Below are 13931 nucleotides of genomic sequence, written 5' to 3' on the forward strand. Positions count from 1 at the left end.
GTAGCCTTCACAGATGGTACATGTAGCCTGCCAGTCAGACCCATCTATGTAAGCTATTATTTCCTTCTTCTAAAAAAACCTGGTTTGTTTGGTATGAAAATATTTACAAAGTAATAATAAAGATATGTTATATTCCATAGATGCCAATGACTGTATGAAATGCCCTGAAGATCAATGGCCTAATGAGAAGAAGAATGAATGTCTCCCACGAGTCATTGAATTCTTGTCCTATGACGATTACTTGGGTGCAACTTTGTCATCCATTTCTATTCTCTTATTCATCATCACTGCCCTATTGTTGGGAATCTTTGTCAAATATCAGGACACAGCTGTGGTGAAAGCCAATAACAGGAATCTCAGCTACATCCTCCTCATATCACTAATGTTGTCTTTTCTCTGTATTTTGTTATTCATTGGTCAGCCTGGAGCAGTGACCTGTCTTCTCAGGCAATCTGTATTTGGGATATTATTTACCATTGCTGTTTCTTCTGTATTGGCAAAAACTGTTACAGTTGTCATTGCCTTCAGTGCCACTAAGCCCAGCAGTAGGTTAAAAAAGTGGGTTGGGACAAGAGTCTCCAGCTATATAGTCCTTCTCTCCACCTCTGGTGAAATAATGATATGTATTGTATGGCTGCTCATCTCTCCTCCATTCCCTGAATATAATACAGAGTCAGAAAAAGGGAAGATAATACTGCAGTGTAATGAGGGGTCTACCACTGCATTTTATAGTGTGATTGGGTACATGGGCTTTTTGTCTCTTCTAAGTTTCACTGTGGCTTTCCTTGTAAGGAAGGTGCCAGATTGTTTTAATGAGGCTCAGCATATCACTTTCAGCATGCTGGTGTTCTGCAGTGTCTGGGTATCTTTCATTCCAGCCTATCTGAGCACCAAAGGCAAATACATGGTGGCTGTAGAGATATTTGCTATCCTGGCTTCTAGTGCTGGGCTTCTGGGCTGTATATTCACCCCCAAGTGCTACATTATGCTGCTCAGGCCTGACCTGAACACAAGGGGGCATTTAATTGGAAAACCACATCCAACAAATACCACATGAGAGAGGATTTCTTCCACTTTACATTGGTGGAAAGATGAACTTTTCTTTTGATATTATTTAAAGTGATTGAATTTTATAATCTGAATACTTATGACTTCTTTATCCATACATTTTCATTCATTATACAAATAGTATAAGGTTCAATATAATCTAATTGGCTCAGTAGAATCTGCCCAACCAGTTACAGCTCTTAATACATTGAGAAATATGACATTCTTAGTCCTTTGATTATCTTCTGTGATTGTGTCACTTGAAGACAGTCAAAGAAGTGGGTTCAAACCCAGAACCTCTAGTGTGTAGCACTATCTGAACTGCTCCCCATTCCACGCACAGGGACAAGAGACAGGCAGAGCTCCAGAGACTCAATGCATGGATGAGGCAATGATGCAGGGAGGAGGGGGTTTAGATTTGAAAGGAACTGGGCAACAGTCTGGGAAAGGGGACGTCTATTCTTGAGTGATGGGCTCCACCTTAACCAGATTGGGACCAGGCTGCTGACATCGGCATTTAAAAAGGAGATAGAGCAGCTTTTAAACTAGAAACTGGGGGAAGGCTGACAGTCATTCAAAAGCACATGTTTCGGAACAAGGTATATTTCAAAGATATCACCAAAACAGGAAGATATGATATCCCAATAGTGAGATTGCAATACAGACCATGGTATACCAAGTACTTTAAAAAAAAAATCAGACAAAAGATTGAAAATTAACACCCTCAACTGCAGAGCAAGATGTAAATAGGAACAACAAACATAGGGTCCTGTTTACTAAGGTGAGCTAATGTTTTTAGCATTCCTACACTTAGCACGCGTGCTAACCATGTAGGCGCCTATAGGGATATTGTAGGCACGTACATGGTTAACGTGCATTAAAAATGTTAACGTGCCTGAAACACTGCTTAGCAAACAGTTTGAAATCTCTATATGCAAATGCCAGAAGCCTAAGAAATAAGATGGGAGACTTACAATATATTGCAATAAACAAAAAAATGTAGATGTAATATGCATCTCTAAGACCTGGTGGAAGGAATGTAACCAGTGGAACACTGTCATACCAGGGTACAAATTATACCGTAGTGATAGAGTGGATCGAATTGGTGGAGGGGTAGCATTGTATGATAAGGAGAGCATTGAATCAAAAAGATTGATAATTCTGCAGGATGTAAAACACATCTTGGAATCCCTATGGATTGAAATTCCATGTGTAAAGGGGAAAAGGATATGAGTGTAATACCATGTGGGAAAGAGGAACCCGAACTATAGCAACGTAATGCAAGGTTCCACTTTAGGAGTCACCGACCATGAAAAGGATCTAGGTGTCATTGTTGATGATACGTTGAAACTCTCTGCTCAGTATGTGACAGTGGCTAAGAAAGCAACTAGAATGTTAAATATTATTGGAAAAGGAATGGAAAACAAAAATGAGCATGTTATAGTGCCTTTGTATCACTCTAGGTGTGACTCCACCTCGAATATTGGGTGCAATTCTGGTCACCACATCTCAAAAAGATATACTGCAATTAGAAAATGTATAGAGAAAAGCATTGGAAATGATAAAAGGGATGGGACCACTTCCCTATGAGGAAAGTCTAAAGTGGCGTACGGCTCTTCAGCTTGAAGAAAAGACGGCTGAGGGGATTTATGATAGCGGTCTATAAACTACTGAGTGGAGTGGAACGGGTAGACATGAATCGCTTGTTTACTCTTTCCAAAAATACTAGGACTAGTGGGCATGCAATAAAGCTGCAAAGTAGTAAATTTAAAATGGATCCCAGAAAATATTTCTTCTCTCAATGTGTAATTAAACTCTGGAATTCATTGCCAGAGAATGTAGTAAATGCAGTTAACTTGGTGGTGCTTAAAAAAGGTTTGGATAGCTTCCTAAAAGAAAAGTCCATGAGCCATTATTAAAATGGATTTGGGGAAAATCCACTGCTTATTTCTAGGATAAGCAGCATAAAATGTATTGTACTGTTTTGGGATCTTGCCAGTTACTTGTAACCTGGATTGGCTACTGTTGGAAACAGGATGCTGGGCTTGATGGACCTTCGGTCTGTCCCAGTATGTCAATACTTATTTACTTATGATTATTGACACATTATCTTGAGAAAATATTAATATAGACCATCTTTTACCCACTGCTTACATTATAGGAAGTTATAGTTCTAGGTGCCGATACTGAAAGGCACTTATCTGTTTTTTGCAGATTTGTTACTGGATATGTGCCAGTGAGAAGGATTTTCACTAACACTAAACAGATGGTCCTGCTGAATAGTTTTTCTGATCATATCAGCAGAATCCAGACAGTGCCAGAGCAGTATGTGGGTGGCACATGAATAGCATCAGAGGTTTATCTAGTAATCTTCCATACCCAGAAAACTAACTTGATAGTGAACCTGATGATGTTAGTAAAGCAAAAATGCAATTATAACATTATCCAGTTTGCTAACTGGTTAGGGAAAGTGACTTGATACTGCCTTTTCTACAGCACTCAATTTGTACACATGTATTATAGTAGTTAATATACTTAGAATCTGCCTTCAGATGTTATAACGCCATATGTAATACCCCACAAGATGGGTATTACTAGAGTTAGTGTTGATAATTGTTTCCAGAAGCCCTAGGGGGAGGGAGGTCCCTGCCAGAGGGTTGGGACATTAGGTGAGAAGTAGCCCAACCCAAGAGGGAGGGATATTGTAATAAGTTGCAGAAAGAAAGTGTGTCCCTGTGGAGAGTGACAGCAAAGTGGAGTTTGGGTTTAATAAAGAAGTTGTAGGGCGGTACATGAGGTCTTTTGTTGCCTGTACCCCTGACAGGACCCTTGGGAGTGTTGTGGGATCCTGGAGTGTGAGAAATAAATACAGGCTGATTAATAGAGATGTTGCTGCCCCTCTAATTGGCAATGGAAAAAGAAGTTGAGCTTCAGGTGGATAAGGGGAGTCTTTCCTGCAAGTGGGAGTTGGGACAGTGGAGCCTAACCAAAGCTGGACTATAGCTCCCAGAGGTGCACTATTGGAAGGAAGACAGCCTAAAGGGTCTGTATTTGCAAGAGTTTCGGTTGATACCAGAAGGAGTGGAAACAGGCTTGGATTTATTCCCGTCATGAAGGTATGGGTAAAAGACAAGAGGGATATAAATATGTACAGATGTGAGTTTCCTGGAGAGGAAAAAGAGAGGTCAAGGTTACCACTATTGATCTTGAATGAAATTGTGTATATAAGTAGTTGGAATGTTGACTTCTGGTTGTAGATACTCCAGTTGTTTTGCATTCTACAAGTTCCCGGAGTGAAGTGGTTACTGGCAAAAGAGTGAGAGCCGGTATTCTTGAACTGAGAGAAATAGCACCCCAAGGTCTAGATTGAACTCCTAAATACCTGGATCTCTATTCTAGAACATTTGACCCACTTTCAAGTTCAACTGCAAGTGGATTGGAGCTTGAGTGCTCTGTGTGTGTGAATCCCTGTGACACAGTGACCAGAGAGGAAGAAAACAAATAAATAAAGATCCATATAAAAATGGAACCCAACGTGGGGCATTGAGGAGCAAAGTGAAGGAGAGAGAGAGAGAGAGAGAGAGAGAGAGAGAGAGAGAGAGAGAGAGAGAGAGAGAGAGAGAGAGAGAGAGAGACACACACACACTTTCTTTCCTTTAGTGTGTGTGTGTGTGTGTGTGTGTGTGTGTGTGTGTATGTGTGTTTGGGACCTCAGGAAGCAGGTGGGTACCGCGAGACTTGGGCTACATACAGCACCATTTTAGATAGGTCAAAGAAGTAGGTGCAACCCCCTTGTCTGCACATCTAGATGGCTGCCTGGTAGAAGCCCAAGAAGCTGGGTGGAAGGAGCACATGTCAAATCTGTTAGTTTGGGACAAGGGGTGGGACCCGGGTTTATCTGAGGAGGCTACAGCAAGCCTCACCAGACCTTTACTCCATAAATCACTCCACACACTGTCTTTCTGTGTGAACCAGGGTACAAATTACATTGTAGAGATAGAGTGGATCAAATTGGTGGAGGGGTAGCATTGTATTATATTATGTACTAGACTTCTACAAATCTAAATTTTGTAACCGCCTTTTTAGCAATATGTAAGACACATTGAACCTGCCATATGGTGCGAAAATGTGGGATACAAATGCAATAAATAAATAAATAAATAAATGTTAAGGAGGGACTTTGAATGAAATAGATTGAAAATTCTGAAAGAAACAAAACACATCTTGGAATCCCTATGGATTAAAATTCCATGTGTAAAGGAATTCCATGGTCAGGATGAACAGACAGATGTAAAAATGTTATCAGAAATTAGGAAGGCTAACAAACTGGGGAACACAATAATAATGGGTGATTTCAATTAGCCCAATATTGACTGGGTAAATGTAACATAAGGGAATAATAGGGAGGTAAAATTCCTTGATGAAATCAAGGACTGCTTTATGGATCAGCTGGTACAGAAGCCAACAAGAGGAGGAAAAATTTAAGACCTAGTCCTTAGTGGAGCTCATGATCTGGTGCAGAAGGTAATGGTGCTGGGGCCGCTTGATAACAGTGATCATAATATGATCAGATTTAATATTGGCTTTGAAGTAAATACACACAGGAAATCTAATGTGTTAGTGATTTACTTTCAAAAAGGAGACTATGATAAAATGAGAAGAATGGTGAAAAAAAAAACTTAAGAGGAGCAGCTGCGAAGGTAAAAATTTTACACCAGGGACGGCCAAAGTTCAAGGGGGCGTGTCGGTAGTGTACCGAAGGCGGGACAGGGGCGTGGTTAACACATGGGTGTCCTCGCCGATAATGGAAAAAAGAAGGGCATTTCTGACGAGCATTTGGCTGACTTTACTTGGTCCCTTTTTGTTCACAACCAAGCCTCGAAAAGGTACCCGAACTGACCAGATGACCACCAGAGGGAATCGGGGATCACCTCCCCTTACTCCCTCAGTGGTCACCAACCCCCTCCCACCCAAAAAAACAAATTAAAAAACATTTTTTCCAGCCTCTATGCCAGCCTCAAATGTCATACCCAGCTCCATCACAGCAGTATGCAGGTCTCTGGAGCAGTTTTTAGTGGGTACTGCTGTGCACTTCAGGCAGGCGGACCAGCCCATCCCCCCCCCCCCACCTGTTACACTTGTGGTGGTAAATGGGAGTCCTCCAAAACCCACCCGAAACCCACTGTACCCATATCTAGATGCCCTCCCCCCCATTACCCTTTAAGGGCTATGGTAGTGTTGTACAGTTGTGGGTAGTGGGTTTTGGGGGGGGGGGGGTTGGGGGGCTCAGCACCCAAGGTAAGGGAGCTATGCACCTGGGATCAATTTGTGAAGTCCACTGCAGTGCCCCCTAGGGTGCCCGGTTGGTGTCTGGCATGTGAGAGGGGACCAGTGCATGTCAGTAGGATACCTAGCTGTATCATCATAGGCAACATGGATGAGCAACATAGGGTAGTGGTCAGTAGGCTTGATGAGTCTAGGCAGTCTTTCTGCTACATCTTGAATCTTTGCACAAAGCAGACAGCATACCTCCATGGACATTATGTCCAGGTGGCAGATGGGCACCTCGGTACCCCTCAGAAGAGAATCACCAACCACAACTACCTTTTGCTTCTTAATGGCCACCACTCCAGCGGCTTTGGGATTTTTGATTGTTCTCTAGATGTTTTCAGCTCTTCTGCCTCCAGGGCTGTGAACCGATTCTTCAGTTCAACAGAGGATGGAATTGGGGGATTGATTTTACAGGAACTGGTGACCTATGTCCAGCTGTTCTCTTCCTGCACAATATCATCTCTCCCTTTGCTGGAGGTTCCCAATGTTTCAACATACATCTCTGGGATGAATTTCTAGTTGTCGCAGATGCTTCTTAATCTTGCAGCCTCTTCTCTTAGTTCTTATACCTGTTTCATGAGGAATTCAATGTGCTTGCATTTATCACATGCAGCAATAATCTTGCTTTGGTCTAAGCATTCAGTCTGGACAGAAGCAGAAGTTATGAGAACAATATTTCTTTGCCATACTTCAAGTGTAGAAGCTTTTTAGATTATTCAGTAATTTAGCTTAACCTTCCAGGTTTTAGGAATTTTTTTTCTGACGGGTAGTGTTTGGTTGTAGGCCTAGTTCAAGGGATTAATTTTATAAAGTCCAAGAATAAAACTGATCTCAATTATAAGTATCAGTTAAGTGACAATAATTTCTTGATTATCCTTCCACAATACTTCTACTGCTTACAGTTTCAGAAGGGACAGCTCGCTATAGAGTATAGATAACGAGTATGGCTTCCTGCTGCCTTTTGAAGTGGAGGAAAAGGAAAGGCCTGTAGTAAGGTGATGAACAAATTAAAGGGAGAAAAGGTAAATTAATATCCTTTCACTGGTAGTTAAAAGAGTTAACAAACCGGTACATATATTAAGTGATTCTTTTAATAGAAAACAGGAAAAGCACCTGATACAGAGCTGAAAGCTGGAGAGTTGCTGCAATTAGAAATTATTTGTTTTCAAAAAACAGCTGTGAATTGGGTAGAAGTAATGACTGAAGCTAAGAGGTGTTCTAGGCAAAGTATAAAGGAAGTGCCATGTTTGGGATGGGAGGGCTGAGGGATAGGGTGGGAAGCCCTAAACAACCAACAGTCTGACGAATGTGTTATCTGTGAACCAGTGCTGTATTTAAACCACCATTTCACACCTCTGCTAGTAACACTCAGTCTGCAGCCCCTCATTACCTCTCTACCCTCATTTCCCCTTATGTTCCCCTTACGTTTCCGCCCGTAACCTCCGCTCACAGGACAAATCCCTCCTCTCAGTACCCTTCTCCACCACCGCCAACTCCAGGCTCCGCTCATTCTGCCTCACCTCACCCTATGCTTGGAATAAACTTCCTGAGCCCTTACGCCAAGCCCCCTCCCTACCCATCTTCAAATCTTTGCTCAAAGCCCACCTCTTCAATGTTGCTTTCGGCACCTAACCTTTATACCTTTCAGGAAATCTAGACTGCCCCAATTTGACTGCCCCTATTTGACTGACTGTACATTTGTCCTTTAGATTGTAAACTCCTTTGAGCAGGGACTGTCCTATGTTAAATTGTACAGCGCTGCGTAACCCTAGTAGCGCTTTAGAAATGTCAAGTAGTAGTAGTAGTAACAAAGGCTTGCCTCCAAGGGTAAAATATAGAAAACATAGGGTTAAATGGTCAGTATTCTCAATAGAGAAGGGTAGCTAGTGGGGTTCCACAGGGGTCTGTGCTGGGACCGCTGCTTTTTAACATATTTATAAATTATCTAGAGACGGGAGTAACTAGTGAGGTAATTAAATTTGTTGATGACACAAATTTATTCCAAGTTGTTTAATCGCAAGAGGATTGTGAAAAATTATAAGAGGACCTTACGAGAATGGGAGACTGGGCATCCAAATGGCAGATGACGTTTAATGTAAGCAAGTGTAAAGTGATACATGTGGGAAAGAGGAACCTGAACTATAGATACATAATGCAAGGTTCCACATTAGGAGTCACCGACCAGGAAAGGGATCTAGGTGTCAACGCCGATGATACATTGAAACCCTATGCTCAGTATGTGGCGGCAGCTAAAAAAGCAAATAGAATATTAGGTATTATTAGGAAAAGAATGGAAAACAAAAATGAGGACGTTATAATGCCTTTGTATTGCTCCATGTGCAACCATACCTCAAATATTTTGTGCAATTCTGGTCACTGCATCTCAAAGCAGATATAGTGGAATTAGAGAAAGTACAGAGAAGGGCAACAAAAATTATAAAGGGGATAGGATGACTTCCCTATGAGGAAAGACTAAAGTGACTAGGGCTCTTCAGCTTGGAGAAAAGACGGCTGAGGGGAGATATGACAGAGGTCTATAAAATAATGAGTGGAGTGAAATAGGTAGACGTGAATCATTTATTCTTTCCAAAAATACTAGGACTAGGGTGCATGCAATGAAGCTACAAAGTAGTACATTTAAAACAAATTGGAGAAAATATTTCTTCACTTAATGTGTAATTAAACTCTGGAATTCATTGCTAGAGAATGTAGTGAAAGCAGTTAGCTTAGTGGGGTTTAAAAAAGGTTTGGATAGCTTCCTAAAAGAAAAGTCCGTAAGCCATAATTAAAATTGACTTGGGAAAATCCACTGCTTATTTCTAGGATACCTGATCAAACTATATGGCAAAATTCCAATGTGGTTATATCTACTATATAATACTTAGATTAGTGGACATCGTCTTGTGTATCAGTACTTAGTAAAGGCAAGGTCTCATATAGTCGTGGGGGTCCTCTTTTCCTATTTACCACCAATGATGGCGTGCCCCGCTATTACGACAGGTATAATCATAGACCTCCCCTTCCTCCTCCCTTTTCTGTGTTGTTCTGTTTCTTATAACTTCTTTACTTTATTTTTTCTTTTCTTTTTTCTTTTACTTAATTCATTTAACTCAATTGTAAGTACATGGGAAGAACATAATCTTAAACTCAATCTTAACTTTTCATGTACTGTACACCCTTCTGCTGGGATCGAGCTTTAAATATTTACTTAAGCTGTGCTTCTTTTGTTAGAATAAAGCATAACTTAGCTTAATTATTCCAGTGTAGATGCATCCCCGACATTATTCTTTATTACCAAAATTATTAAACATCACCATCACATAAAATCCCACATTTCCCACATCAAGTCCCATAAAATAGTCCGTTATGTAGGAGATAAAGTCCACAATTTTCAACTTGTTACACCTCCTGTTGAATGTGATCTTTGTTCTCACCATAAATGATGAACGTGAAAAAAATTCACACTCTCGAAATCTCACAAGTGTAATCCAATCCACTTGGTACTTGATCCGTCACCCTTCACAGGAGCACTAATACTTAAACGGATCTTCACCTCCACTGCATAACCAAAGGCTTCACCAAACCAGACGTGATCTTCGCTTACATTCTCCACTTTCAAATGGTCTCCTGATGAAGAGATTGAAACACAGCCGGTGTTGAGACCGTTTGAAAGTGGAGAATGTATGTGAAGATCACATCTGGTTTGGTAGTGCTGGAATAACTTGCAGGTACCTTTCTCCTATTGGTGGCTGATTTCACCTTAATACCACAGCCAGTAGTGACAACACTGACACCAAATGGACTTTTAGGGGAATAGCAGTGAAAATACAAGCAGATTTACTGTGCTGAATATGTAATGATACATAACGCTAACTACACAAAATAGGCAAGTGAAAGCAGAAGTGAAAAGGTGGGGGCTGTCAGTGGTGAGCTGTCAGTTTTGAAGAACAGAGAAACCAAAATGATTTTAAAGGAGAGATATAGGATTTCAGGGAACTGCAGTGAATCACAGTTACGGGTACGGGGGGGGGGGGGGAAAGAAGGGACTCCGGGACGACTAAGACAGCTCATCAAGGACACAGGTAGAGGCAGAAAAAGTTAGGGTGAAGGAGAACAGAGAAAGGGATGGGGAAGGGGAGTAAGCCTGGCAGAAGAAGAAAGAACATCCGTAGGGAGCCAGAAAGAAAGAACAGAATACATAGAACAAGAGAACAGGGATTCAAAAAGGAGGGATTAAGACAGAGCGTAGTGGTGGGAAGGAAAAATAAAACAACAGAATTTTAGTCAAGAGCTAGAATCAACCCCCACTTTGACAAAAATTCTCATGGCGTGTTTAAATCGAACGGAGGGGTCACCAATGTTGAGAATTGGGGGGTCCCGAGCCCCCCAAGAAGGCTAGAGTGACCTCAATCTGATGTAGCAAAAGCATTTGTACTTACAGCCTTTCATCATTAAGTGAAGCCCACAAACCATCATTTAGAATGAAGAGTTTATTTGCATATCAGATTTTAATCAGGTACATTCATCAGACAAATTCTGGATTCAGCTGACCGGAGCTCTGCTGCTTTCGAGGCGTTGAAGAAAAGTTCCCCCGAGGGCTTGCATGCACCCTGCTTTTATACAATTTGGTCACTATACAAGTCTATGGAGAGAGATTTTTTTCTCTAATATTGCTTAATCTATGAGTCATGACCTCCGGTCAGGTGCTCTTCCGTTTTAGTATTGCAACCTGTTGTGCAATTTCCCTTTTTGTCAACATTTCCATAGATACGGACATCCAAACATCCAAACATGGACATCTCCCTAGATACGGACATCCAAACATGAACAAAACAACTTTTTTTATGAAGATATCTAAATATAGATATCTCAGGTTCATATCATCTTGTAATCTGACTTAGCATTTTAGCCATCAATTCCTTGATCTTGGCTTTTGCACTGCTTTTGAATGTCACACCAAATTCTAATGAGGCCTAGTCAGTGCCTTTTAGCAGTTTAAGCTGTTTAAGGTATGTAAATTGACCCACCACTATTCCAGTGGATGGATCCCAAGCGGGGACAAATATTAACTTACAGGTAAAGCACGTCCTTGCTCAGCCAGTCATAGATTTTTAAACCTAGCTGGTATTTTTACAGCCTGAGTCCTAAAATCTGGTCTTCCACCCTTCCGGTGGGCATCCAGTGAGGGCCTCTTGCTGTAGTATAATTATACATAGTGAAGACATCTTGAGATTGTGACACATTTTACATGTGCAGGGCTGTACATATAACCCAACTGTAAAATCAACATATCTATCCCTTCACCAAGATGTCTAAAAGCCCACAAATGTGTCAAGGAGATAATCCTTGATCTCCTGAAATAGCGGCATGTTAAACATGGATATAGAAAAGGGTAAGAAGGTGTTCTTAGGATAGAAAATGGCCAACATGGGCCAATACAACTACTACTACTACTACTTAACATTTCTAAAGCGCTACTAGGGTTACGCAGCGCTGTACAATTTAACATAGAAAGACAGTCCCTGCTCAAAGAGCTTACAATCTAATGGACACGTGAACAGTCAGTCCGATAGGGGCAGTCAAATTGGGACAAGCATGTTCTGCCCTTATAGGGCAAGCAAATAGCATCTTTGAGGACCCCATGGTATTACAGGTGTCCAGTCAGTGCCTGCAGGGAAAAATGTCTAGCATTCTCTCTGGCTTTGGCACAAAACTTAACAAAACATATAGCTCTACCTGTATGGTGGTACAAAATGTTTAGACCTAGACAATTATCACTATATGTATTGCGCTACACCTACACTCCCTGTTGGCATCAGAAAATTTCAATTTTTGTGGACATCCTTGTGCCTGAGGGCCACTCTACCAATATATAGATAGAATTATTCAAGTGAAAATAAATCAACTGATTTCAGGACAATGTAAATTTACTAAGGATGTATCACAGGGATCTGCTACAAAAATTGTTATAAACAAACAAAAGAAAACTATGCAGAAGGATCAGCTTAACTGTAAAGGAACAAAAACCTGAGCTTTCAATGACATTCATTTGCAATTTCTTCAACATTGTTTTCAATAATTAAAGATGGTATGTAGACACTACAATAATTTGTTGAAGTAGTAAATAAGCATAAAACAAAAAAATGAGAGTTTTTTTTGTCAATGAATGAAATTAGAGTCTAGATGGCAGTAACTATAGTCAGCCACATAGTACAAAGTGGTGACAAACGTTTTGTCTGATAATGACTGCTGAGATCGTTTGCTCCTTCACTGTCAAGTTGAGCTTTATACATAGATTTTTTTCTATTTCTGAAAAAAATCAATACGTATGTAAATGAGGAAATTCCACATGCAAATAAGACTAGCATGTGCACACTAATTAGCTTTAATTTTCTTCTCCACATGCTATAGGAGAAGTGTGTACACATAATTTCAAAAATGTCCCGGCTAGTTTTATAAAAGAAACAGTCAAAACAAGGGTGATAAAGGAAAGGGCAGCAGACGATGTCCAAAATAACACCTTTATTGAAACATCCAAACACTCGACACGAGTCGTGTTTCGGCCCACAAAGGCCTTCCTCAGGAGTCTTTAGTTGGATGTATGTTGGTATAAAGCAACGTCTAAAATGATACTGGTGATATTCGATATCTTGCTGTTTTCTTCCAATAAACACTCTCAAGAGTCTGCTGCCCTTTCCTTTGTCACCCTTGTTGTGACTGTTTCTTCTGTGTGTCTACAAGGGCTGCTGTTCTTCTGTTTTCCTGCCGTGCCCCAGCTAATTTTATACCTTTTCAGTCTTGCCATGGTATAGCCGACCATATAGGATCACCAATTTATTTCACATTGAGGAACCTTTTCCTTCTCTTCCATGTCTAATCACAAATCCAATCAGGCACCAGCACCCCAATATCCTTAATCCCAACAGTGACTTAGATCCTTGTAGCCTTCCCAATGTATGGAGGGTAATTTTTGATATGATGCCTAAGTACAACTTTCAATGTTTAAAATCCAAGTGGCGAATATAAACATTTTGAAACATAAAAAATGTTTCTATTTTTGATTCATATGGCCTTTTTCTAGATGTTGCTGTACTCAGTGCGTTTATCTTTTAGGACCATTAAAAAAAAAAAGTCCATGGGAAAAATGCACAAAATCAAGGGCCCTGTTTGCTAAGCCCTGCTGTAGACGCACTAACATTTTAGCGCACGCTAAAAATAAGTGTGCGTTAATGATAGAGACACCTATTATATTCCTATATAATGTTCCTGTTTACTAAGCGCGGCTCAATAAAGAGGGCCCCAAGGCATTTGGCTTTTAGGAGGAGCCAGAATTCTTAGTAGACTGACCACACAGACATCCCAGCAGAACAGTGGGGCACCCTAAGGGGTACTGCAATGGATTTAACATAAAAGCTCCCAGTTATACATCTCATCCTTACCCACTTATATGGTCCTTCCAAACCCACCAGAAACTTACTGAACTCAACTATACACCACTACAATAGCCCTTATGTCTCCTGGTGTCACCTATATGTGGTACAGTAGATTTTTGG

The 13931-nt window shown here is 40.8% G+C and overlaps 1 protein-coding gene across 1 annotated transcript in view; it reads left to right on the plus strand.

Moving 5' to 3' along the window:
• The window catches only part of LOC115458170 (vomeronasal type-2 receptor 26-like), a 35054-nt gene extending 33997 nt beyond the window's left edge, over positions 1 to 1057 (plus strand). Inside the window, exon 5 of the mRNA XM_030188028.1 lies at positions 141 to 1057. Coding sequence (XP_030043888.1) covers positions 141 to 1057 — 917 coding nt within the window. The remainder of the gene's footprint in view (positions 1 to 140) is intronic.
• Positions 1058 to 13931: the final 12874 nt, after the last annotated feature.

The sequence above is a fragment of the Microcaecilia unicolor genome, chromosome 14, assembly GCF_901765095.1.
Source record: "Microcaecilia unicolor chromosome 14, aMicUni1.1, whole genome shotgun sequence".
Lineage (NCBI taxonomy): Eukaryota > Metazoa > Chordata > Amphibia > Gymnophiona > Siphonopidae > Microcaecilia > Microcaecilia unicolor.